This window comes from Kryptolebias marmoratus, linkage group LG18 (genome assembly GCF_001649575.2).
Source record: "Kryptolebias marmoratus isolate JLee-2015 linkage group LG18, ASM164957v2, whole genome shotgun sequence".
NCBI lineage: Eukaryota > Metazoa > Chordata > Actinopteri > Cyprinodontiformes > Rivulidae > Kryptolebias > Kryptolebias marmoratus.
The window spans coordinates 8,135,280-8,162,026 of NC_051447.1; the positions used below are offsets into that span (position 1 = coordinate 8,135,280).

Genomic DNA, 26,747 nt, shown 5'->3' on the forward strand with positions numbered 1-26,747 from the left:
CTGGAAGCAAAAAAAGAGAGACATTCAATTAAAGTTTTCACCAAAGACAGCTCCGTCTGAGTACTGGCTTTGAAGCATCACCTGAGACGTCCCTTGGTTTTGGATGATGAGGTATAAAAGGTTCACAGGTGGTCATTTTCAGGCTGCTGGCGGAGAAAATGGTCTGCTGTGATAAAGCTGGAAAGAAGGGACGGGCGGAGGAAATTGCAAGAAATACATCAAGTATCACTCCATCCATCTGCTCTCGCTCTTTCGGGCATCCTGACCCCTGCCGTGCTCCGCGCGGATGAGCGCCTCGTTGCACCGGGGACCCTGGAGATGGAGAAGATTGGCCGGAGAACCACGAGCATGAAACCAAGTGATAATGAAATGTTCCCAGGCACCTTCAAGAACAAGATAAGGCTTGCTTCTCGTCGCCGTCCCGTCTATCAGCCTCTCGGGATTTAATGCGTTTTGGGGAAGAGGAGACACCTACACAAGCACCAACATGCCAAATTACGATTTACACAGAATTCTAATTTACCTTTTGGGCTTCTTATAATATGAAATGACAAAACAGAGAGAAAAAAAAACAGTATTACAAAAGTGTTTATTAAAAAATAAATAAAACTGTAATAAATAAAACTACGCCCAAGTTACTTGTTTTGTTTGACGCCTTCTTTGGCTATACTAAAAAAAAAAAAATGGAACCACTTCTCCAAGTCTGAACAGCTGAAAGCTTTCAACGTTGTTCACCTGAGCTTTTTATGTGCTCACCTTGAAGCAATGGAGTCGATGTTTAGTCTGCCTGGAGATGCTGGTATCAAGCCTGCTCAGATTTATGTCAGACGGCCTCATAGATCCTTGGATTCCCCCCCATCCAACGATTTGTGTAAACCCTTGTTGCCATAGGTGCTTCAAAGCTGCAACAAGGGCCTTCTAGGCCAATGGAAGGTTCTTACACAAACTCATGAGCTAAAAGTGGTGGGGAAGTTTGCATTTTGTGGCAATTTTAAAGTGTCTGAAACACTGCAGAAATAGTATGCTGCCTGTTTATGCCATTTCCAGTCCCGTATACAAAGAAATGAGCTATAGATTTAATGAGTAAATATATTTCATGTGAATAGTCATAAGTGTTTTGGCCTCTAATCATAGTGATAACATAACCTCTATGCAAGAGCTCACTTTTCAGAAGTAATCTTTAACGTTTTGGTGTAGCTTTTTTTTTTTTTAATGCAGTTTAGTTAATCCTTGATTAAAACTCCACAGGGTAAGATATTGGGAAATCTTAAAAGTTGGAACAAACTCATTGGGGGGCAAATAGTTTTGAATCATAAATAATGAACATTCTTTTCCCGCATTTAAGATTAGCTGTCAAACGTCTTGGAAACGACCTGATGTAGCAAGAGCAGCAACATCTGTATTTGTACGCAGCATTTCTTATTTTCTCTAAACCTGGACTGAAATCAAACCCCTACCACTGATAAATGCGGGCGTCTAGATCTGCTCTCTACAGCCGTGTGAAAAATGGTTAACTGACGTGTTGGCTCAGGAAGACCCAATCTGCCGACGGGAAGGTCAGTGGTGCGCTCCATGACGTCCCGGTCCACATGTTGATGTGTCCTTGAGGAAGACAATAAATTAGCGTGACAGCTTATGTGTGCCAGGGAGAAACACAGCCTGTTAAGACTGTAGAATCAAAAGTGCCGTTTCAATACACGCACGAATGAGTCTAAATCACAAAGTTGTAATGTAGATTTTCTAGCTGGTAACTCTTTTCTTAAACTTGACTTCTACATTTTCTTTATTTCATATATTTTTCTTAGCTATTCTCGGCGGGGAAGGAACGGAGCTGAATTTCAGCCCAAACTTGTTACTTCGGAGCTTCATCCAAGGCTGCAGAAATCATCCTTGTTGCTAAGCATCTACGAGGTCACGATCTTTTGACAAGCACACGATGCCGTCACTCGGGTGAAAGGACATTAAGTGTGACTTACGCCAATGTGTCTGTAAACACACATCATTTACTCCTACATAAAACGGTAGCGATGCGCCGACTTCCCCCGTGGCGCTTCGAAAACAATAAGGCGGCCAACACATTGCGACGGGATGACAGACCGTTTTGCGGGCGGAGGAACCTATAATTTACTGCGCGGTGGTGAGACTGAAAGGACGTCTGAACTTTACAGGCGGTCTAATGGAGCTGCGGCGAGCAGAATGGCTGCTTATCTTGACAAACCAAAAGACAGATACGGATTGTCTGTGCCCTCTGACTATTCAAAGTGACAAACCCCACAACTTTCCATAAAAATGATAATAGGGATTATGGAGAGAGCCTCCAGCACTTTCCAAGCACTGAAAGAAGCTATTATCTGGAAATTTAGTGAACATTAGTCCAATATAGATCCTTCCCTCCTCCACTCTGTCGCTAGGTGAGGTTATTAATGCGTTTCTGTTGCATAATAAGCTGTGTGGTGTGGATGGGAGTTTCATGTCTCGGCTACAGTCAGCTCGATGATTGGCATGTTGAATCATCATCAGCTATTTGTGTGTGCGCTGAGAGCTAAGAGGAGGAACTAAACCCCCCCTCCACACCCCCACCACCGTCACATTGCATTACCGACTCAGTGGCATGGTATCATCACATCAAATTAGTCTTAATGAACACAAGCGAGTCGACTGAGGAGAGAGATAATCAAACTTTTATTAAATGACTTAATCTCCTGTACATGCATAATGTAATGGGAAAGAGACGGCTCTGTGATGTTCGTCTGCGAGGGTCTGCTCTTTCCCCCTAAAACGTGTGAACGCACAACTGGCTAAAGACTACCTGCCACAGCACGGGAGGGAGAAAAATGATCGGCGCGCGAGCGGCCGAGCCCGTTCCCTTGAAGAAAGAAAAGAGATCCGTTTCAAATGTGAAGTTCCTTCAGTTCATTTGGTTGTCGTTAAAACGCGTGCCGGCTCGCGCCGCACGGTTCAGATGCAGCTGAAAGCCTTTCAAACGCTGCAGTAACTTGTAAACATCCATTACAGCATTTCATCACCAACAGGAATAAGATGGTAATGAAATGCATAAAGCACAATCAATATAGCCTTAACTCTTTTTTTTTTTTTTTGCTTAAATTGAACATATTTACAACTTTTAATCAGATTAGAAGCTCCCGTTGGATTGAAATGTACCAAGAAGCTGTTAGAAACGAGCAAATCTGGGAGAGAAAAACAAAAAGGTGTTCCTTAATAAAGCACCAGGCTTTAACGATTTCAGATATTATACAACAATATAAAAGTCTCATGCATTGCAAGGCATTAAGCCCACTTTGGCTGCTGATACTGTAGCACTAAGTGTTAAATTTGACCCTAAACAGAAGACAATTCAAACACTGAAGATACTTTTATCTGTGTGACTAACTTGCGTGTGCACAAAGTTGAAGAGTCTATATTTTAGCATCTAAACATGTTTTCTCATGCTTGTTGTTGCAGCAAATACATTCATTTTATTTATTTTTTAAAGACCTTATCAGAAAAAAAAGAACAATCTAAATGACCTATATACAAGACATTTACATTAAATATGTATAAGATGACAGATAATCCCCACCACAGCCTAGCTTTCACAACAAAGAGAATACATGTTTGTTTTGCATGTTTTTTTTTTCTTTTACGGCTGCGAGCCTCTGAGGACGACCAGTTGAAAGTCTCACCTACACTGAATCAAACAGATACAAGGCCACGCTGCTGGACGTGACCCCGAGCAGGACGTCGGGTGGAAGGTCGCGTTGCCGCGGCGCGTCTGGGTCGGCTCTACCTCGTCAGCTGACTCACGACTTTCAGCAGAGTCTTGTTCTCCTGCTTGAGCTGCTCGTTCTCGTCTTCGATGTCGTCCAGGTCCTGCGGAGGGGGCACAGCACACGGCAGGTTTGCACCTTCTGCGCCACTTCTGCGAGTATTCAACAGCCTGCCTGTGCATGTCGGAGTTAGTCTTGAGAGTTAAAACCAGCGCTGCTCACCGACACGATTTCTCTCCCCCCCCCCGGGGGGGTTAAAATAATAATAATAAATCCACCTCTAGACTTTTGTGTGTCACTTTGGCACTGTGTTTATGAGCACAAAGTCGAGTGGGTTTAACAAAAATCAACCACCACCAGGTCCTGCAGTTCTTAGTGTTTAGGAGCCTCAGAAAACAGAAGTTCCTCTTTTCTTTTTATCCTGTTCTTAAGTAAATCAGTAAAAATATGTTTGGAAATCCAAAAATTGTATGTGGCATTAGTGAATTACACAGCCACGATGAGGAAAGTTACACTTAAGCGAGTTTTTAAACTTTTACAGCAAACTTTTGTGGCGATACAACCCTCTAACTTAACCAAGATAATAATTTAATTTCCTAATTCCGTGAAATTAGATGTAATTTTTCTTTAAAGAACCAAAAAAATGCTTTGCAATATGAACAGGTGACATTCTGTGTCATTTTAAAGTGGGTGCATTTTATTTCACCTGTTTGAGCTCACATGGAGCCATCAGTTAAAAAAATGTCTTTAAACTCAAGTAATTATTTCTTAAGTGTCTGACAAAAGATAATTGATCTTCGAGGAAGGAAGTCTATCATCTTATTGAGCTTCCCTTAATTAAAAACAGGACCACAAATCCAATCGTGAGGGCTGATTCGGAAGGACAGCGATGCTTTTAAAGTCATTTTAGAAAGCAAAACATTTGGGTTTTTATCTTCTAAAAAGCAAACCGTTACATCAGCAACAACGATGGGCTTCAATCATCTTTAAGCTTTTTATCTCAAATCCTGGCTCTTCAGTTACTTTGTAGTTTTAATATTTACCAGTTGTCAGTTCTGCAGGTATAGCTTCTAGTAAAAAAGAAAGAAATATGAATAAATAGGGTTTTTTTACGACTGAATTAGCAGCTAATAGAAAGTTTCGACAAATAAAGCTATTTATACGGAAACTTCATTGTGATTTTGTTCTTGCGCTGGCAGTATTACTACAAACGTTACTTTAGGAGTTTATAGAGAGCAACAAATACAACTTACAGTGGTGAGTGGAGAAGTGAATGCAGGTTTGTTCTTTGAAGTTCAACATATTTCTCTCATTAGATGTTTGATTTAATCGGTATCAATAACGCTTTGAGATAAACTGAACTCTGCAGCACAGAAGTTCTCTGTTGAAGGCTTATCAGGGAGGAGATACAACCCCACCAGCTGAGATTTATCTTTTTTTTCTCTCCTTCTTTCATCCAAATAAACTTCCGCAGTGTCTGAGGGTTCAATCTTCCTTGGCAGAGATGTGACTGGATCAGCTGTTATCTCCTGTCTGACATCGGGCCCTGCAGCAGCCTCTTTCTCTGAGATTTCTCGCGCCTCTCGCCGCGTCCTCGCATAAAGCCCCCCCGTTATGACCGGCCGCACCGTCTCCCCTGCGATGCTATCGGAGTATATTGCAGGCCTTTGTGTTCGCAGATGGGTTACGTGGTGTCCGTCATCACAACAAAAAGTGCCCAGATAATAACCAGGAGACATTCATTCATTCGACTCGTTGCTAAAAATGTTCAAATCCCCGACTGGTTTTGTGTGTTGACAGAGCTTGATCTGTTTAGATTCTGACTGGCTCCACAGGGGGAGAGGAAGAAGCACTTTTCTTCGAATATTTTTTTTGGACATGGTAATCTTTTCCGATCTCTGCCATATTTGCCCTCTGGAGGTGCCAAGAAAAGTGCGATTTACCAACAGCCCCTTTGATCCAGGAAGCGCAGGCGAAGGCTGGGAGTTTTAGGAGGAATTGTTGACAGCCTGACTGTGAGGTTCAGAGAGGTTTCGATCAGATAAAGAGAATATGAAGACACATCTGCTGACACGTGTATAACCTAAGGTCAAAAGTAGAAACACATGACTAGGCCTGTCGCGATAAACGATAAATCAATTAATTGCACGATAAATTAAAACGAGGTTGATGAGTTTCATTTATCGGCGTTATCGTTCCTTCGTGTCTCTCTCTCTTTCTACTGAAGACGCCGGAGGACAAAAGGCTCCGGTGCTCTTCACTGACCCCTCCCTTTCTCTTAGCGTCAGGGGGGCGGGGCCTATCGCGTCAGGTAGCCAGCCAAGGCGTGTCGTCTTGTTCCTTTTTAGCGTTAGCCCCCGCTAGGAGTTAGCAAGTTAAAGAAACGCTGTTTGATATTGGGAGGAAAAAGAAATGGAATTGGTTTGAAGCTAGAAGTANTGGGGGGGGGAACAAAATGGAACTGGTTTTAAGCTGGAAGTAACAGCAGCGTGGGAGCACTTCAGATTCAGACCAAATGACCGAGGAGAACTGCTGAACCTCTGAGAGCCGGTATGTCGCCGTGTGTTTTTTGTTAGTTTGCACTTTTTATTTATAAAAACTGGCAGTTTTTTCCGTCTTCTCTATATAAAACTAATGATTATTACTATTTGAAGGGTAGTTTAGTTTACAGACTTAATAATCTGTACTGTTTTGGTTAAATGTAGGTTTTAGTTCTGTTTTTTTTGTTAGTTTTTATTCAAGTGCATTTTTTGTTAACGGAGACTTAGAGTCCATTTTATTTTTGTTTTTGGTTGTTTTGTTTATTTTGTGTTTTAGTTCCAGTGTTAAGTGTTCGTTTGAAAGTAATCTTTGAGAGGATGTATTTGCACTATTATGTTATTATCATTACATTAGTTTAAAACGGTCTCCAAACGATAATATTGTTTATCGAAATAATTTCGGAGACAATTAATCATCCAGTAAAATTTGTTATCGTGACAGGCCTACACATGACCTCTTTTTTAAGTAGGTTAACTTCAGTGTAAGATAACGACGTGAATAATTGTCTTGAGAAATTGGACATTTATCTTTAAATACTTGGGATTTTAAAAACATTAGCCACTGCAGTTCAAATTGGAATCAACTAACTGTTTTGAACTGTAGCACTTAAAGAAGAATACTTTTTATAGCCTCCAGCCAATAAGAGTCACGCCTCTTTGGCCAGCTTGCATAAATATGGTTTTACATGAAGTGATGCTTTCAGACAAGCAGAGAAAAGTCCTAAATTTTTGGAGATATAAATCGATAAAAGTCTGTGCGATAAAAAGCAGTTTCACCGAATGAGGATACCCTGTAACAGCCCCTGATTTTATTTTAACTTAGATATTCAGAATAGCTGACCTGATATGCAGTAATTGTTTAATTGACATTTTCTCCAAATCTTCTCCAGGTCTTTTTTGAGCGTAAATCTGACAGGAAAGTGTTGCAGCGGGTTGCGGGTGTGACTTGAATCAACAACTAAGCAGCAAGTCCTGCTTGGTATTACACATTGTGGCTCCAGTGGTGTGAATAAGAGGAAACCTCCCGCTATGGAAATTGGCTCATCATCCAGTGTCTGAAATTTCATTAGTTTTTGTAATGAATTCTTCTCATTTTATTACCGATGTCAGAGAAAGACGGGGGAGGCCGTTGATTGCGATTCGCCGACATTAACTCGATCCTTTTCTTTGAACTGTTAGCTTTGTCACTCATGTTCAGTGGGGCCGTCCTGCTTTAAATGCAAGATTAGGTTAGTTGTGTCCAAAATGTTTTCATTTATATAGATTAAAGAGAGACTGTGCTTGGCTTGTAGGATGCATTTACCTGACATGATGATATATATAAGTTGCATAATAAAGGAATATGAGGAAAAATAGCCTACTAAACTACAACGAATCAGTGCATCTGTATGGATTATAATTTTAAAATGAAAAACCATTTCCCCCAACTTAAACAGAAAAAAAGTAAAATGATGACAGTCTTTCACTGTGTGTTCAGTTAGATTATATTTTGAAAAAAAGTCATCCTTACAGGAATATTATAGATCTTTTAAAGTGGAGTTTTGTGGAATCAATATCTTACATGATGTAGATAGCATTGAGACTGATTCTGATCAGATTGATGGACTAACAGCAAGTTCAAACAGCCAAAACCAAAGCTTATTGTTGTCATTTTAAAGGATTTCCTAGAGGTTCAAGCAAACGTTCTTTCAGAAACCTTTACATCAATTTCACATTACATGGTAATTCTGGCAGAAATATAATATGCGTGCTACAGCTAGGCATATTATGGTCTTCACATGGCTATCTAACAACCATGTGAAGGTTTTTAAGATGGTGTTTGAATGAACTGCTGCAAACGTTGTGAGACTGGAGTTTGAAGATGGTAGTGATCCACTTCTGTGTTCATTAAAAGCTGTTAGCTTGTCAATCAGTTCACAACTAAACTATGTCTCCAAACTGAGGTCGTTCAAAGTGCTACCTACAGCAGGTAAGATATTATCTGAACTACTGTTTTAATGTTTCATTTGAAAACAAACTACATAAACTAAAATCTGGCTTTGTGTCCTCGTAGTCATTAATGTTTATAAAAAGGTAATGTTTTCAGGCGAACAAGGAAATGTTAGCATAAAGAAGGCACGAGGGGAACAAGAATGACCTTTACAGTAAGTACCGGGCGTGTAAATAACACCGCACACTAAGTTTACGCCGGGGAGAAACCCACTACTATTATCCACACATCACTTATGGCTTCAGAATCCCATTGTAAAAACTAATTATTTAATACCACGGCGACAGTTGAGTGTGACCTTTTGAGTGTCATGCAAGAGCTTATCTGTTTGCCACTGAGGAAAACGTTTGCCTGATTGTGGAATGGTTTAATAATAAAGATTAAACTGCACCCTGCTGTGCACAGTGAGCTTAAAAGCACTTTTTTTGGAGAGGGGGGAGGGGGGGTCCAGCTGTGAAATAACATCTTTCCTTTAAACAGTGGCTGATTGTAAATCTCTGCCTTCCACCGGAGGATTTCTGACAATACGACGCTGATTGGGGAAGTTAGCGAGCTTGTAATTTGGTGATCCCTTTTGTTGGGCCCATGGCTGTATGTTTTATTTAAGATAAAATGACACGGTAAAAGGTGTGAGGGAACTTGTCTTGGAAAGTTTTAATTGGAAGGTTGTAAAACTCTAAAGGAATAATTCAACACAAAGCGTACTTTCTCACAGGTAATTTGTCAAACTCGTCTGCATTTTCAGGATCATGATCAGAAGTCTGTAATAAAGCTTTATTGTTGTTCGAGACCCTCACCGACAAACAAAATAAAACTCAAACCTATGCATTTCACGCTGCTTTGGTAAAATGTCAAATGAGCCACCCACGTGTGAATACACAGACGAGCGTTTAATGATGAGGGACGCACTCACTCTGTTCAGCATGTCGATTTCTCCCTTCAGCTTCACAATCAGATCATCTTTGTCCTGCTGGGCCTTCAGCAACCGGGCGTTCTCCTGAAGCTCTCTTGCAAGTTCCTGAAAACACACAAATTACACACACAGTTAAATAAAATATATAGTATATACAATGTTCATCGGCTGAAAGAGAGGAGATATGCGGTGCTCTTTTACCTGCTGCTCACACTGCGACACACAATCAGAGGAGACCGTCACGCCCTAACCACTTGGGTCACAAGTGCCTGTACTCCTGGGACACAAGACTGGTCCAAATGTTGTCAAGGGGCTAACTGCGCAATTTATCCCACACCTCAAGCAACTCGGACAAGTCGGTCAAACTTTGTACCATTTCTCAAACGTTCCGTGGGTGATCACCAGGACCCTGCGGCCCGGCTGAGAGCCATCAATTCCTGTGACATGTGTGCATCCGAAACACTTACAGACGTAAATGGCTCAGCAGAACAACAATCAGTACTTTGGAGAGTTCCAGTTCAGAGATCAGAGGCGAATCTTGTAAACGAGCTGTTAGGATGAAGTTTGGAGCTGGCATCTTCAAAACATGTTTCATAATCTCTACGACAGTGCCTTTCAGTCTTTTGTCTGACCAAGGTAAACCACTTATTCAAAAGGTTTAATCAAAACATATGAATGACTGTGTTCTTTGGATTTAAGACGTCTTAGTGTTTTGTAACGCTTTAGATGAACTCCATAAAAACTGCTTAGAGAACTGACTTTTATTAGTTTGTTTGGTGGCGCTTTTAAACAGAAAAGTAAATTTGGGATGAGTTCAGTGTTTTCCTAATGCTGTTCCTTGACAGAGAGTCTTAAAATCCAAAATGCCAACAGTCCTTTATAGTCCTCTATAGTCCTTTACCAGGACCCAGACGGAGATAAAACACACAGTAGTGCTTGTTTCCTGCAAAAACACATTTAAAGATCAGCTCACTGTATTAACTTTTCTTGAAATGACAGGTTTAATAAAGTATAATTTTCCTTTTTTTTTTTTTCTCCCCCGAGTTTCACAGCCTCAGTCAAAGCCACAATAGTAAATGGCTGGGAACAAAACATCCTTTTATGGAGCAAATTGTACCTGAAAGTCAGAGTTTTACTGTCCACCTCCTCCCACGGCTCAAATTAAATGGATATTGTTCCTTACAGAGAGACAGAAAGACTGAACTCAGACTATAAACACATTGGATTAACCTGAACACATTTTCAAACTGCTGTTCTTTTATTATGGAAATGAAGATCAGAACAGGATTTTCACATTCGACATTTTTTCCCTCCCTTTGCTGTTGCAAATAGATATGAATTTGTTTCCATAGTAACCAATCGTGGAGGTACGGCCAAGGGTAAAATATAGTGAAGAGGACATAAATATGCTTTGCTAAATAACTCATCATCATCAACTGCAGAATTTGGATTTTTGCCGATTTGTCTGTCAAGGGCACCTGAAGGATTATTTCCTTTTAAACCAACAGAGAAATGAAGGTTTGTCTATTATGATGTCACTGTGCAAGGCTCACAATGTTCTTTCTGACCTGGCTCCAATCTGAGATTACTTGGCTTATGAGAGCAGGCGTCTTTGTGAGAGATGTTTAAATAATGAGCAACTGTGATCCATGTTGTGAGGGTTTTTTTTTTTTAGCAAAGCCCAGCAAGGACCCTAAGTTCCAGCCCAGCCTTGAAAATTTAGCTGAGAGCAATTTTTTTTGGGACAAAGAGACCTGCCATGAAAAGCTCGACTGTGTGCATGAAAGTGGAATAAACAACCTGCACAGAAATAGGAGTGTGAAATAGTGTTTCAAAACCCGTTTCTAGCCATTTGACCCCAAGAACCACCTCTCGCCGAAGACGGGGGAGGTCACAGCAGTACTTACTTTAAAAAGTCTTTCTCAAAACCACATATGTGACATTTGATTCAGAGAGGTCTTTTTTATATTTTTATTTTTTTTGCAGTGGGAGCAGAGAGGGGTTGAGTGTCTGACAGGGCCAGTGTAGAAGGAAAAGACGTATCTGCGCTGTTAAAGGTCATCTCTTCAACAGCATGGAGAATTTTTGGCCACGGCAGAGCAGCGGTTTTCAGACAGAAAGTCCGAACTTGTTGCAGCTGCACTAAAGGAGTCAAATTGGAAATTCACCTGAACAAAGCTCCTTTTATCTGGGCTTCAAAGTTGACAATCTGATGTGGCTCACCGCGCACCGAGTCTGGAAGAAAAGGTCTACCACGGGGGTACAGAAATTTTAGATTTCCGACGCTCTGTCTGGGAGACGGGCACTAAAACTGTGTACCAATCCGACGAGGATTTGTTCTTATTTGCTGAATTTTTATGCCTTCTAATTAAAGTGTAAAAAGTATGCAAAACAGAATAAAATCAAAATCATTCTTCATTTCAGATTAAGGCAGCAACTGAATCCACCGAGCTTTGGTCCTTATATGTTTCGCTTGGATAAGAAATTGCTATTAAAATGACTACATTTAGGCACAATATTCAATTGAAATATTCCTTTTTCTTCACTTGAAAGACATCCTATCAGTTTAAAATACTGAAATATTTTAATCTTAATTGTAAAAACATTTTTTTAAAACACTTTCCCTATTTTGCAAATGAATTTAACTCTTGCTGAGTTGGCTCTTTGTCTGTTTCAATAAAGAGAAAGTACAAGAGGTGGGATGGAAACACTTTGGATCCAGCAAATGTGCAAAAGACTGATTGTATGAACTTTAAAATACCTCTTTGGAGAAATAGCATGTCAGTATTGAAGCTTTGCATCCAGTTAGTGATCACGAGTCTATTTATTCCAGTTAAAATGTAAAGTGACAACATATTAATATAGTTATACTCAATGTGCTTTTTGTTTTTTTTTAAATCACCAACTACCAAAAGCAAAAGTGTGATAATGTTTTTCCTGTGTTTGTGTTTGGCTGCAGCATTAGCAAAATACTTCATGAACCACCGACCAGATCTGAATGAACCTCAGAAAGTAATCATTTCATTTACAGCTACAACCGATTCACTTTTGGAGTCAACTTGATTCAAGATGGCCGTGACTTTTACAGACATTGAACTAGAATTTGGTGCGGCAGTAGCTGAGAGTCATTTACAACAGATCGCATGATTTCCCGCTATCACAAATCTTTAACTTCGCTCGACATTTTGATGGAAACTGTTAATATTCGTGCAGATAATTTTTTTTTTAAACACACATGAATGGGAATAATTAAATACAATTTGTAACTTTTATTTCTACGTTAAAAAAAGATTTCTTTTGGTAACAGAATTTTCAAGTAGGAGAAGCAGTAAAGGATTTTTAAGGCAGTATATTTTTTAAAATCTCTCCTTTTGTTGATAGATCTGTTGTAGATGTGTGTACATTTCACCCGCCTGACCAACTATCTGGTTTAAAATAGATGGAAGAAGTCAATCTCCAAAGCAAACTCCAAAGTAAAGATTTGAAACTTGTCAAGAAGGAGGAAGATGACTGATATGCTTCATAGAAGCAATATTACATTTGGCCATTTTGCTGAGATTATACACTTAGTTGGAAAAAAAGAAAATGTCTGCTGAAGCTGTAGTGGACACACTGATCCAGGTGTCTGATGTTCAAGTCTCTCCTGTCAAACAGACTTCATGTTTACTGAAGATCTCTGAGGAACAACAAGTTCTGACCTCATAGCAGAGAGGCAATAAAATAAAATACACGCCTATGTTTTCCAAGTGGCATTTTACCTTTATAAAAAAGGTAAAAAAAAAAAAAATGCAGCATTCATTTACAGGGCACTTCTATCTGCTCATGTGTATGTGGAAGTGGAAGTACACAACTCAGGGTATTTACCATCTCCAGCTCCTCCAACCTTCTCTCCAGACTTCCTGCGCCTCCGTCTCTGCCGTGGCGGTTGTGTCGCTGTCTGCTCTTCCCGCCGGCCTCCTCCTCCGACCCGTGCCCCGCAGAGCTGTAACGGACAAACACACGACGAGCAAACTTATCTTCCGCGTTGAATAGAGAAAATGAAACGGGGCGTGTAGCTCTTTTTACAACTTTGCAAACAACTTGGATGTTCAAAGTGTCCAGTATTCACGCTAAGGTTGTTTGAAGGCATGAATCAGAGCCCCGTTATTAAACTTCAATAGGATGACACATCCGCCATCAAAAGAACAGGTGGGAATATCTCCTTTGCCCTTTCAATTAGGCATGAATTATTAACGCCCCCCTCTGCCTTTTATTCTTTTAATGGAGAAGAGAGGATGACGAGGATTTGTAACTTCGGTGCAAAAAGGCTTCTGATTAGGAAACAATTTCTACATTACAGCTTCAAAAATGTCCTGGCGTGGAGGTGGCAAGTGTGCGTCACTCCGAAGTTGCTCAGAAAAAAGGAAAATGGATTGAAAGGTTTTTGAACGCAGCTCGAGCACAACGCTAACCTTATCTCCTTTTTACTCGCTGCTTAGAGACTGAAGCAGCAAGAAAAGAATATTCATGTGGAGTTCATTTCTGTACCAACTTTGCTCGAACAATTCTTGGAGACTTGAAATGGATTACTTACCAATATACGGTTGTCTCTAGCCTAAATAAGTGGGTTTGTAAGCCATTTTCAGAGTATTTTACAGTTTAATAACCTGAAAACAATGACAATCTCTTAAGCTTAAAGGGGAAATGAAATAAAAATGTCAAACTAATGAGTTTTCTTGTTTTTTTCTTTTAGTTAAACACCATCATAAAACACTCCAGTGGTCCATTCCTTTGATTTAAAACATTAATGGCTTGTTTTTCGAGTTGTGTCAAAATCCCGAAGTGGGGGGATTGTGTGGGCGGCGTTACCTCCTTGGTTGGTGACGTAGGAGGAGGCGGGGCCAGCTGTGGCAGACCGCTGTAGGACGCTGAGGTGTTTACTGTCAGTGTTTATGAGGGGAAATGGAAGCAGAAGAAGAAGCAAGTTTTGTTACGAAGAGTACTGGTTTGAAAGCACGTTTTGTTTTTGATCCGGAGTGATGCCATCGGGAACTCGAGCCTCACATTTCATAGGAGGAACCTCCAAGATTTGCAGTGATGTCACACAGTCTTCAAGAAGTTCCCCATCCTGACAGCTAGATGAGGCTGGTGCCGGTCTGACAGGTGGTGGTTCTTCTGTTAAAAGTTTGTATTTCATCCACCAAACTTTCTTGTTTTTCAGGAAGCTGAAGAATGACTCAGATGTTGGAGTTTTGGGTCGATTTAAAGAATTAATTGCAACACACCGAACCATTTCATACCCACACCATCAGTATTTGCCATTTACTGCTTTGGTGGCGTTCCTTGATATGTCACACTTCCGAGTGATCACGGAAAACGCTGGAAACCCTGGTGATTTTTTTTTAAATCTATAATTAATTTTTTTATTTAGTGTTTTTTTTTTTATGAGGGACTTTGAAAACAAGCCCCTTTCATGACTCTTGACTTGTTAGCTTCAAAAGACTTTTCATTTCCCCTTTAAGATAGTTTTGCATTATTTAAATATCAATTTTATTTTGAAAGGTAGGAGATTTAAAGCTGTCCTCGTGGGCTTAAAAAAAAAACCCAAAATATTTAGTTAGGATTTGACTGCTTTTTGTAATTTTCATTCAGTGATTCCCAAAACGACATTATGGCTCACCTGTAAGCGCTGCCACTGATTCATTCAATGTGAGCTTGTTCTGATGGAAAATCTAGGCAATAAATTAGAAAACAGATAAACATCTTGGAAGAACTCTGGGGAAAAAATCTGAATTTTTTTTCACATTGCTGAATTCAAACCATTAAATTTGTCCCTATAAGAAAAATCTCATCTTGCAGTTTATAGTCAAATTTAAAACCCTGACAGAATTTAAATCTGTTTCGCTAAAAACAGACATTCGTCTTTTCCAATCTGAGGCTACTGGGCCATTTATCAAGCACATACAGAAGCAGTATATTTCTGTGCGTTGACATTTACAGAAGCAGAAGCTCATTTTTGTTCCTTCTTGCATAGAGCCGAACCTCACAAAGGCCGTTGCGTTTGATCAAAACAGAGTCCTTGAAGCACTCTCCTCGGCACTTTTCTACACCAAGACAAAGTGTGTTTTATGTGTCCCTCTTTTTGTGGCTCTTCAAGGCTACACTTCTTTAAGCACGAGCACACCCAGAAGTGTTTGTGCATACACACGTCTACGTTACAAAGAGCGTCCGGCTCAACACGACACCCCGAAAAAGCCAAACGCGCTGCCCTCGACAATTATGCAGCTTTTCCCCGCCGACGTCCCTGGTGGCGCCCAGAAACACACAACCGATACACACAAGGGTCCTCGAGGATGTGCAGCGGGGGGAGCGTCGAAGCCAACCCCAAACATCCATGTGGCCTCGAGACTAAATATCACACCGTGGCCCATTAGCACCCCGCAGAGTGAGGTCTGAGGGAGCCAGAGGCCGAGCCAATCACGCACTCCTGGGATCCTCAGCAGGAGGGAGGGCGACTGCACAAACAGGAGAGGAAGCAGCAGCAGCAGCAGCCACAGGTACGACGGCGCCATTCTACAAACTCAAGTGTCGATACAGAATAAGTCCAAACATGGCAAAGAATTAAAGAATTGGAGCGTTTGATTTACAGCCTGTCCAGCCCTGATTCTGTACGTACCATTTCTCCAAACATCCTCTTTTTTTGAGATGCTTGCTTGTTGAAAATACATTCATTCCTCTGCTATCTCAGCTGGTGTTGGAGTGTTTTTTCTTTAAAAAAAAAAAAAGGTAAAATATTTTGTACGCTACAGCCCTATTCTTGGTGAAAACATCCACACTGGAAGGTTGATGTGCCTCACTAAGCTGGATGATTATCAGTTTTATGAATGCAATCCAAGGTGACTCTTTTTCATAACAAAACAAACAAAGCGCCAACACATTTGACTCATTACGGTTGGTTAGTCACAGTAAAATTACTAATAAGTGGTAGATAAACACATATTCACCTCCAGGTCTTACAGTCAGTATTAGCAGATTTAAATATTTTTTGCTCAATGAAAAGCACATTTTTTTGCAGCAGCCTCAGAGCTGCCGCGAGATATTTCAGAGCAGCACAGCACCTACCTCTGCCTGTCATTTGTCAAACCATTTTTTTCCCTTGTCTGCATTTTGCTTTAGTAGTTGAGTCATCCTCAACGGTAGTGTGAGTGCTAAAAGATCTCACAAGACCTTACAACACACAGATATAACTTTGCTCTTTTTTAATCATAAGATGATTTTGGTTCAACACCAAATATAAAACGCCATTTCCTGTTTATCATTCATTCACAAGTTGAGGAATAGTTTGAAAGAACAGTGCCAACTCTGTCGAGATTTTAAGGAGCCTTCGGGCATTCTGGAAGTCATTTTGAAACTAGTGTGTCGCAAAGAGTGAAAAACAGCCTGATGATATTTTTGAAAAAGTGTCCTTTAGACAGCGTTGTGTACTGTTGGTCTTCTAGCCATCTTGTGCTGGCCGGCCCACCTGGCAGGTTATCCATCGCGGAGCCGCAGAGCGTCCAAGTGTAGCCAGGCCAGCTGATGGGAGCAGAAGCCATAATTAAATGGACAGATTGAATGTCAGCTTGAGAACTAGGCTTGGGGTTGGCCACAACTGCTCACTTTGGTTGCAAGTACAGGAAAACAAATACATGCTGGACTAATAATTTGTCTTTGGTGAACTTGATAATCGAGTAAAACTGCAAGAAAAAGTGAAAAAGCCATCAATCAAGTGCAAATGTGACCACCGTTTTCAGCTGTTGAGGCTGCGCTGTAACCGCAGTCTTTAAAAAGCTAAAACAGAAACTGAAAGGCAAACTACATATCTGCCCGACAAAGCAGCAGCAGTGCAAAGACAATTATTTGTGGGTTGTTCGGAAGGGGGAAAAACTTTGAAAGCCTTTCATCAAATGCCACAGCAAACCTGACCAAACTGACCCAATCATTTTCGACACAAAACCTTTCAAAGCAAGTCATTTACTTTGAACGCTCTCTGCCCGCCGCAGCAGGGAAGTGACGGCCTGAACACAGTGTCACAGGTCCAAGATGCTGTCCGACAAACAGTCATCATCCTTCTTGAACCACAACAGCAGAAAGAAAAAAGAAAAAAAGCAGCAATGTGAAGAGGGGAAATAAAACAGCGGTAGCAAAAAAAAACAAAAAAAAAACACCTCAATTTCAGAGGAAATCTGCATCTGTAATGAATATTTCCAGGCTTTTAGTTTTTGTTTTGTTAGATTAGTAGAAGATGAAATTATTTCCAATAAGAATAAAAGTCTCACCTCATGTGGCGCCCGCTTCCAGATCTTGGAGTTTCCTGCAACAAAAAGAAAATGGAAAAATTATGTCCTATTTGCATAAAAAAAAAAAATGTCTTGATGTAAACAGACTCTTTCAAACAGTGATCTCAGGAAAAAACAGCAGGCACATTGTGTTCATCTGCCTTAGGATGTTTTGGCTCAGAAACAGAAGAAAAAAAAAAATCCATCCACAGAAAAAGACAAATTTATCAGAAGCAGCATTTATAGAAAGCCTTTAGGTTGTGCATGAAAGTTTAGAAATAGCGGCTGAGCTGATACAGATGTGCTTTGTTCCGTTTAATAGTGCAACTAGAACCCTGTAGCTCCAGGTTGGGGGAAGGCAATGTTTTGAAACATGCAGATGTTTTTTGTTTGTTTCTAGATTTTTCGCAATATTTTATAATCTAAAGGGATCAAGAGATTGTTTAGCTCTATAGGGCAGTGGCGCTCGGGTTTAAACGCCTTCGGGGAAAACGGCGCTTCCAAGAAAAATCCAGTCCGTCGCCCGTTCTGAGAGATGAACGCGCGGCTCGTCCTTTCCTGAGGTCTTCTGCAGCGAAGGGTCCTAAGTTTGATTGAAGAGTCGTGACGCTGCTACAGCCTATCAGTCAGAGCTCAATTTTTTTTCCTCTCTCTCAGCATACAGCTGCCTCTCCACCTCGCCGACACACCATTTCGTTACCCGCAAACGAATCCTGACCTTCAACTTCTAGATTTACAAAGACTTGGACGGTATGGAGCAACAAACAATCCTACCTCCAAAAAGGAGACCTGGTTTAGACAGATTTAACGCCTGTTTTAAGAACATTTTCTGCAGAAGCACTAGCTTTTGAGCTTTCCACACAAACATATTTACTCCGAAGCAGGCAGATGGTGCTACTCAACAAGGGCGCTAACCTTTATGTGCACCTGAACCTGCTGGAAATCTAACTGGAGAGTCATTTTACAAGCAGACCATGCCATTTAGGATTAAAAGAAAAGACAACCTCTATTATTAAATTAAGACTGATGTAATAAACTTCCAGAAAACTATTTCCCTCCCCTTAAATCTGAAATCACAGTCGCTCATTATACAAATAAAAACATCTTGCAGACAGAAAGAAAAAATGTTCAATCAAAAAGATGTACACAAATAAAAATGCTGTCTAAATGGAAATGTGTGTTTACTGCTGTGCTTCAGCGCAGTGCTGTATTATGAATAAACAGGAGACTCAATAAGAAAAAAAACTGACCTATAAAACTCTGCAAGGCCGAGTCTGAATATGTCATAGGTTCATAAACAAAGAAAAAATGCTGCGGCTGAGCCAAAGTTTCTCAAAAACATTTAAACAAAGAGACAATAGGCGTCTGTTCGAAAACAATGAAAGGATAGTTTATTCATGAACTATATGACTAAACTAAAAGCAGAAAAATATTTGTCCTTTCTCGATCTTTAACAACACAATAGCTTATTTTCCAGACTGTCTGAAGAGCGCAAGCCTCCTATTTGATGGTTTCTTTTTTTAAATCAGGTGTACTATCAGGTGTACTTTATACTAAACTGAACAAAGTTGGCCAACAAAGTCTGTCCACTGAAAACAAGACAGGTTGGTGCGAACCACGAATCGATCAAAACATTCACAAGACTTCTGAAGAAGCACTTTAGAGCTTCAGAAACTGGGAATAAAAGCTACAGAAATCTCTTCTCTTTTTTATCTTTTTTTCCAAATAATGAAAACAGTAAATTGAGCCTCCTCTTTCAAAAAAAAAGAACAAAAAAAACAACAACCCTCCTGTGTCCTCCAGAAAGAGGTTGAAAAATAACTCCAAAGTAAAAGCAACACAGATAAACATTTCTGATTTTCTTTTGGTAAAATATACACATTGCTAGAAAAAAAAAACCATCCCAACATTAAATTCTTAACCTTGGTGTAACATGGAGGAAGTATTATGGTTTGGGGCTGCTTTGCTTCTCCTTTTCATTGTTTAAGGAACACCAACGTGAGGAAAAATGTGTTGACAAATTTGAGAGTTTCTTAAATCTATTCAAACAGATTAGCCTAACCTGAAGATGGTGGTTTATTAAAAATATTTAGAAAAATGTAAAACAGAAAATCAAACATCTATTGTGATAATTCATTGCCGATATGGAAGGAACATCTGTTTGTCAGACTGAGTGGAGATACATCTTTTAAGCTAATAAAAGGATAAATAATCGTTTCTCTTGTTACTATACAAATAAATATTTATATGCTGTTCTGCGATTTTTCTGCAGAAAAAAAGCACCGCCTAAAGTGTGCAGTAAAACTTGTTCAAATGCCTTACACTGACTTTTATGGCCTCGAGTAGTCAATCATTTATGACCTGTCAGCTCATTCAATTAAAAAATATATTAAGATTTGTCATATCTGCCCATAAAGAGGTGACCTTTGGCATTTTACCATGTCATATTACATTCATACTGAGCAAAATCTAAATTTTACTTGAGGCGTTTATTAACTTTTAGTACCAAAATGAAATCCAACGCACGTGTGGCATTTTAAAGATGAACAAAGGCTTCTAGGTAGGCAGATAATTCCGGGATTCTAAGAAAGCAAAAAATGGCGTAATGTGTGTCCTTACATGAAAACATTTGGAGAGATTTTTTTTTTCCTGACATTTACTCATGACTTCTAGTAATTTTCAGGTTCAAGTCCTATCTGCGGCGCCTCACAGCTCTATTGTTAGACAAGATGTTTTGCAGTAGTCTCACACATTTTATTAAGGAGCTGTCAGAGTTTCATGCCAGCTGGAGAAAAAAAAAACTGTCAGGATGCCAATTTTAGACACTAAAGGTGCAAACATGACAAGTCTTCGCTCTTAAGCTCCTGCAGACTCACTTTTAACCTTTGCCTTTATTTTGACTTGTGCATTTATTGCTTGAAAGGGGGAAAAAACCTGGATCCTTCATCTGTAGCTACATTCTCTTCATATCTTTTTTTATTATTATTTAACTTTTCAGATTTGAAGCCCTTGCCTGCTGAAGATTATTGGGCTTGAATATATGAAATTCATGAAAACCCTGAATGAGGGGGTGTGGCTGTTGTCAAGTATTGTTTCGGAAAGCGAAGCGAAGTGCGAGAAAAGCAGCTTCTGCTCCTGCAGGAAACGTGAGATTGGTGGCGAACTTCCCCGTTGTTCAGACAGGATGTTCTGCATCAGGACCGTGTTTGGGCTGAGAGGGGATAATTGAAAACAGGCAGGCGAGGTCTTTTGTTATAAAGAACTGGATTTGGAACCTCGGCAGTGCATCTGCTCCAGGTGAGAGTGGGGACAGAGACCCGGCGTCACATTTGAAGCAGATGAACCCGAGTTAGGTTCCTTATTGTTCTGTGCTGCTGGATCACAAGAGCTAGTGTTTTGTTCCCTGCAGGACTTGCATACCAGAGTGGGGCAATGTTTGGTAACCTGGAGCACGTATCTGCAGGAAGGAATCAGAGCCTGAGCATGTGAAAAACATGAATCCTGGATAAGAATGGTCCACAGCGACCTAAATCTAGTGAAAAAAGTTTAAGCTTGTTTTGGAGGAGCAGCTACCAGCCACATCGCTTTGAGCAGCTATCTTCATACCAGCAAGCAGGTTAACACTGTATGTCATAATGAGCCTGCTGTGGCAATTGCTTGTCTCCTTGTGATACATGGGGCCTGACAGGAACAGCTTTTTTATTTACTTTTTGACCCGTTCTTATTTTACACGACTGATTGACAACTGTGTCGTAAAACCACTAAAAAAAAAAAACTGCATCCCTGCTGCTCATGAGCAAGCCAAAACAAGATACCGATCAGAATAAAAATACCCATTTTATTTGAGTGACGGTGAGATATTTAAAGGTAGGATTCAGCCTAGCCACATGTGTTTCATGTTAGAGCTAATATAGGGAGGTGGGATTAGAATCAGATGGAATATTTAGTTTCAAACGATGGACTGAAAACAAGCCAGATGTGTGGAAAAGTTAGAGAATGAGTTCTCCTAAACTGCTCGCCGTTTGTTTACTCCGCCTAAGCAGTTGAATCTGTTGCGTTTTGCTTTTTATCACAACCACGTCTCAGTAGGTGCCGTTGCAATCTTCCTGTTAGCGTGGCGTTTGTGTACACATTTCATGCGCGAGCCTTCGCTTCGTGTAAACAGCCCCAGACAGTTCCAGCCCAAAACAAAATAAGCCCGCTGAAGCGTAGCAGCCAATTCATCTGGAACGTGGCTCCCACCTTCGTCGCTGCAGTTATCACACAGCGGAAGATTCGCCCCCCCCCTTTTAAATAGCTATTTTCATGTCAGTCAAAAACACAAACAAAAAGGTTTTTCTCTTTTTTTTTTACCGTTACACAGCTGGATGCGTTTCAAGAATCTGAGCACAGAAAAAGGTTTATGGGAAATCAGTGTAAGTGCATTTGAGATTCCTTTGAAATTTGATGAACTGTTTGTCAGAGCAAACTGTTTAAAAACAAGCCTCAAATTATAAGGGGTTCATTTTTACCAAATAGTTCACTCTTTCACATTGCAGAGGAAATGCTGGACCGATTAGGAGGAAGTGCAATGCGTCTCTGCAAGGGTATCTTTTTTAATTAAATAATGAAGGTTTTACGGTAAGCTTTTTTTCCTCTTTTGCTCAAAAGCTAGACATCTTTATGCATAACTCAAAGATTAAAACAGGCTTCTAAATGCAGTTTGATGAACGTGGCTCAGCCAAAAACGACAACTAATTGCTGTAATTTATAATTTGAATTAAAGTTGGATTTATTTGTGAAATGGACAAACATATTTGAAGAAATTTCTGTCTGTTATGCTTCAGAAAGGAAAAAGGATAAAGGATAACCAAAAACTATAAATCCCTGTAGTTTAATAGCATTTTATGGATGTGTTTCAGCTTTTACCTTGAGCTCTAAGTGATGATGAAATGCTGTGACACCTGAGTGTTTTGCATCACTGCTGCCTTTCACATAAACTCAGCTCGTGAACACTTCTCGTCTGCCTGTGCAACAGTGCCTCTGTTTGGTAGCGATGAAGTAATCTGTGCCGTATTCTAAAACACACACACACGCTCAGTCTCGTCTTGAACCCCTTACCAGTAAGTAGTCGGTGCTGGGGTCGGCGGTCATGGACTCATTCTGGAACGTGTTGGCCTGAACCAGCTCCTCTTCGTCCCGTCTGTCTTTCTCTGCTGCGTCATCGTCGTCGTCCAGCTCATCCAGGCTCTGACAGAAAAAAAACATCCAAAAGGGGGTAAGAGAAAAGAAATCTTTTTTGCCGACCAGGGTAGAAAATAAATGTGCCGAGGCAAATTGGAACAAGGCAATAAATTGCAGTACAATTACAAAAATGAGACAAAGCAGAAATAAAAATCAAAAATGAAGTGATTGTTTTTCTTGTATCAAAATTTGATCAATTCTTTTCAACCCAAGCTGTAGAACAAACAAACAAAATCCTTTTTCTCACAATAGAAGGTCTGGTAAAAACTATTAGACAGAAAACGTGTTTCTTTTTCATCTTCAACCCATCAGTATTTTACAAACTGGTGTATAATGGAAATAAAGCCAAAATGACATGAATTTAAGCCCAATGTTTCATTAAAAATAGGTAAAAACAACATCAAATTTTGAATTGGCTATTGTTTATTTCTGAAAACTATTCTCACCATTTAGAATTTATTATTAAAAAAAAAAGTTGGGACAAGAAAATGCTTCTTGTTATCTGGTTCTTGCAGGATTTGCCTGCTGAACAGTTTGGGGCACTTCTTGACATTTTCCATTTCCACATATTTTAGTAGGCGACGGGTTTGAAACGTGGTTTTATGTCCCTTTCGATCATCATCTGGATGACAGTGTTGTGCGCCTGGAAAACCTATATACGGTTCAGCGTTAACGCAGTCTTCCAAACTGTATGAGCCTTAATGTACCCCCAGCCCATCAGTGAGGCTGGATGGTTCCTGTTTTCTTTAAACCAGAAAAGTGTCCACTATTTAAATTAAATTGTAAGATTATATAGTTTTTGAATTTGCTTCAGACCACCTCAAGAGTTTAGAAACTCACAAGTTGTTCTGGATACATGGAAATATTTTTTCTTTGCACTGAGAAGCTTAAACTAAGTAAATCTAAAAAATAAATCTAAGTATAGACATATTCTTGAGGCTACGCAGTGGGAATCACTGCCAAATCATAAATGATTTCAGTGAAAAGCTGCCTAAAAGTTTAAGAATCAGCACTAAAAACCTTCATGCAGATTAAATCTTTTGATGTTTTGTACTATAATTTATAAACTCTCAAAGTTGTTTTCAATTTACCGTTGATACGAGGTTTTTCCTTTTCCATTTGCGCATGCATTCTTTTACATAAAGCATAAAACAATCTTCTTTAAAAGAAGATTTCTCGTGGATCCTTTCTAAAATCACCAATCATGTCAAGGCATCTCAGTTCATTTTTGGTGTTGGCACTGGATTCTAGATGAACATTTATCAGAAGAAAAAAAAAAAAAAAAGAAACCATCCATACGAAAATGGAAATCCATGATGGAATCTGACTCATTTTGAAGTACATTAGAGCAGAGGTCCCCAACCTCCGGGCCGCGGGCCGGCACCGGTCCGTGGGACATTTGGTACTGGGCCACAGAGAAAGAATAATTAACTTACAGTATTTCCGTTTTTTTTATTTTCGTAGTCTGAACAACATTTATTTTGAAAAACTGACCGTATTCTCTCCACTACATCCGTCTATGACTCAGTCTTGATGTGTGTCAGAACGCTCATCTAGGTCACATGATCCGTTACCGCTAAAAACAAACCAACAAGCAGCAAACTGAGTAAAAATCAAACGTCTCTGGAAGCCCGAGATGGGACCGTCTGGTTACTGAGAAACTGACACAGGGCTCCACTGATTCGGCGTTATGGTGAGTTGTATTCTTTGTGCACTCACTTTATATTTGTGGTGTATCTTATTTTGAAGGGCATGTTTAAACATCGCCATATTGACCAGAGGACATTAGGGGGAGGAGAGGGTGTTATTCATGCTGGTAACGCAACACCAGGACGCAGCGAACAAAGCTGCAAGTACACATTGGCTTTATGTTTATTATGTTTTAAAAAATACCCGTTTTCATTTTGTTGTATTTATCCACAACACCTTTAAAGGCCGGTCCGTGAAAATACTGTCTGATAATGAACCGGTCCGTGGAGCTAAAAAGGTTGGGGAACTCTGTTATAGAGGACATTCATTTTGAATTGGAGTTATCTGGGCTGATCAGACATTTCCATGAAGAAATGTTGAAACATTAGAAATCTGAAGAGTCTTTAACTCTCTAAGACGGGCGAGGTATTCCCTTAACGGCAGCTTTGACCTTTAACCCAACCAAGGCAGGGTCTCTCTTAATCCACACAGGACATGATGACATACACTTCCAGGAATCCCTGAGGAGCTGCAGCTTTCATTACACCAGACAGACTGTGGTACGGCAACAGAGTGTACGAGGGCCTTTCACCTCCTGGGGATGCTCAGAGGGGGGGCTTTAATCAGTGCAATGCCTCTTAAAAACAGAATAAATGACAAGTATAAACACACAAAGAGCAAGCAAGTCTTTGACAGGGCAAAGCTTCCTGGGAAAACCAGTTCCTTTTTATCTGGATGACTTTTCTTAATCTAGAAACTGACTCATGTTTCTGCGTGCATGACTTCATAGCGAACAGTGCCACTAAGTCACATCCGTGGGGATGTGCGAAGACGCTCCACAAACACAGTCCGGACATTAGGATTGATGTGTGGGCTGGGAGATGGGGGCCGAACTCCCAAAAGGGCCACGGCGCAAAACCGGCCTTTCCTGTTTCACGCTGCAGGGCGAAACAAAAGATGCCTGCCCGGCTGGCCCTTTGAGTTGTAAAAATAGCCTTACACGTTTAAAAGGAATGTAGCCATTTGCAAGGCCTTTCCTGTCAAACAGTTTATCAGTTGTCCTTGGGGATAAGCCAGCTCTTTAGCTGGTTTCACCCATGTGCTGCAGTCTTGAAATGTTCTAGAGATGTTCCTGTTAGAAAGCAAAAGTCTGTAGTTTTTTTCCAGCTTGGCTAACTTTCCATCCAGACCCATAAAGAAACCTTTAAAAGATTAGCGTGGGAGACGATGTGCAAATATAGCGGCCGATCTTCCGGAGCTCTTTCGGCTGATAACAGTCCCTGCTTCGTATTCGTTTTCTGCTGACCTCTGAGCTGTTTTCCACTCCCTCATCACGACTGTTGATACCTTCAAATACACACGGTAATGATAGAACCATAAAAACCGCCTTGAAGGAGTCTCATCCATCATTCTGGACACGCTGAAAAGAAAACCCATCGATTTTCACACCGTAATCTTTGAATCCCATCCTGCCAGGCATGTGCTCCGGGAAAAATAATGCCGCAACAATACGTGGGAAGTAAGAAGTTTTGAAGTTACCAGAAATAATTACATTAAACAGAAGTCTGCCAGTGTCAACAGAGAGTGAACTGTGCAGTGACTAACCACTTTGCTATGCGCAAACTTCCTTGAAATGTGGAATCAGGGACCTCAGAGTTTGTTTTGGATAGAAATGGAGCTCGTATTGCTCTCTACAATTCCAAATTGCTTTGCATTTTCGTCTGGTCCAAATAAAGGGAAAGGAGGCCCGCGTTCATCCTTATATGGGAACTTTCTCCTCCTAAACTCATTGTGATTTTGCTGGCCACTTTCTTACTCGGGGGCAGCTGAAATAAGCAGTCGGTGTGCTGAGGGATGAACGTGCAGCAGTTTGGCTTCAAAGGTTTTCATGTTCCAAAATAATTTAAAAAAAAAATGCATCAGAGAGCATTGGATATAATAGCTAATGTTAGCTGAAGTATTATTTAAACATTCTGAAACCACTTTAACCGAGCTACAACATCTGGTTTATGTTTCACGTGTTGCAGGATGGGTCTGTAACTGGAATTGGGTTCTTGATTTTTTTTCTTCCAAAAAATGGTTAATTTAAAATCTAAAATTAAGAAGCTTAATAAACTTTGTGAATTTGAGTGCATTCTGCCCCATCTGAGAGTAATTATATGTAATAAAAGAACTTCCTGTAAAACACCGGATTATCCAGATAAATTCTGACGTTGATGAATTATCTCATTTTTGATCGTGCAAAGTTATGCAACATCACAATAAATTGCAGCAGTTTCCCCACTGTGTCAAAGTTTGTACAAACTAGTCAAATGCAGCCAAAAGCCC

At 40.2% G+C, this 26,747-nt stretch overlaps 1 protein-coding gene across 1 annotated transcript in view; it reads right to left on the minus strand.

Annotated features, from left to right (window-relative positions):
• Positions 1 to 2,659: 2,659 nt before the first annotated feature.
• pawr (PRKC, apoptosis, WT1, regulator) overlaps positions 2,660 to 26,747 on the minus strand; it is a 54,843-nt gene continuing 30,755 nt past the window's right edge. The window contains exons 3-7 of the mRNA XM_017411720.3: positions 22,608 to 22,736; positions 17,508 to 17,542; positions 13,075 to 13,192; positions 9,211 to 9,315; positions 2,660 to 3,870 (exon numbers count right to left, since the gene is read on the minus strand). Coding sequence (XP_017267209.1) covers positions 3,784 to 3,870; positions 9,211 to 9,315; positions 13,075 to 13,192; positions 17,508 to 17,542; positions 22,608 to 22,736 — 474 coding nt within the window. The 3' untranslated portion in view covers positions 2,660 to 3,783. The remainder of the gene's footprint in view (positions 3,871 to 9,210; positions 9,316 to 13,074; positions 13,193 to 17,507; positions 17,543 to 22,607; positions 22,737 to 26,747) is intronic.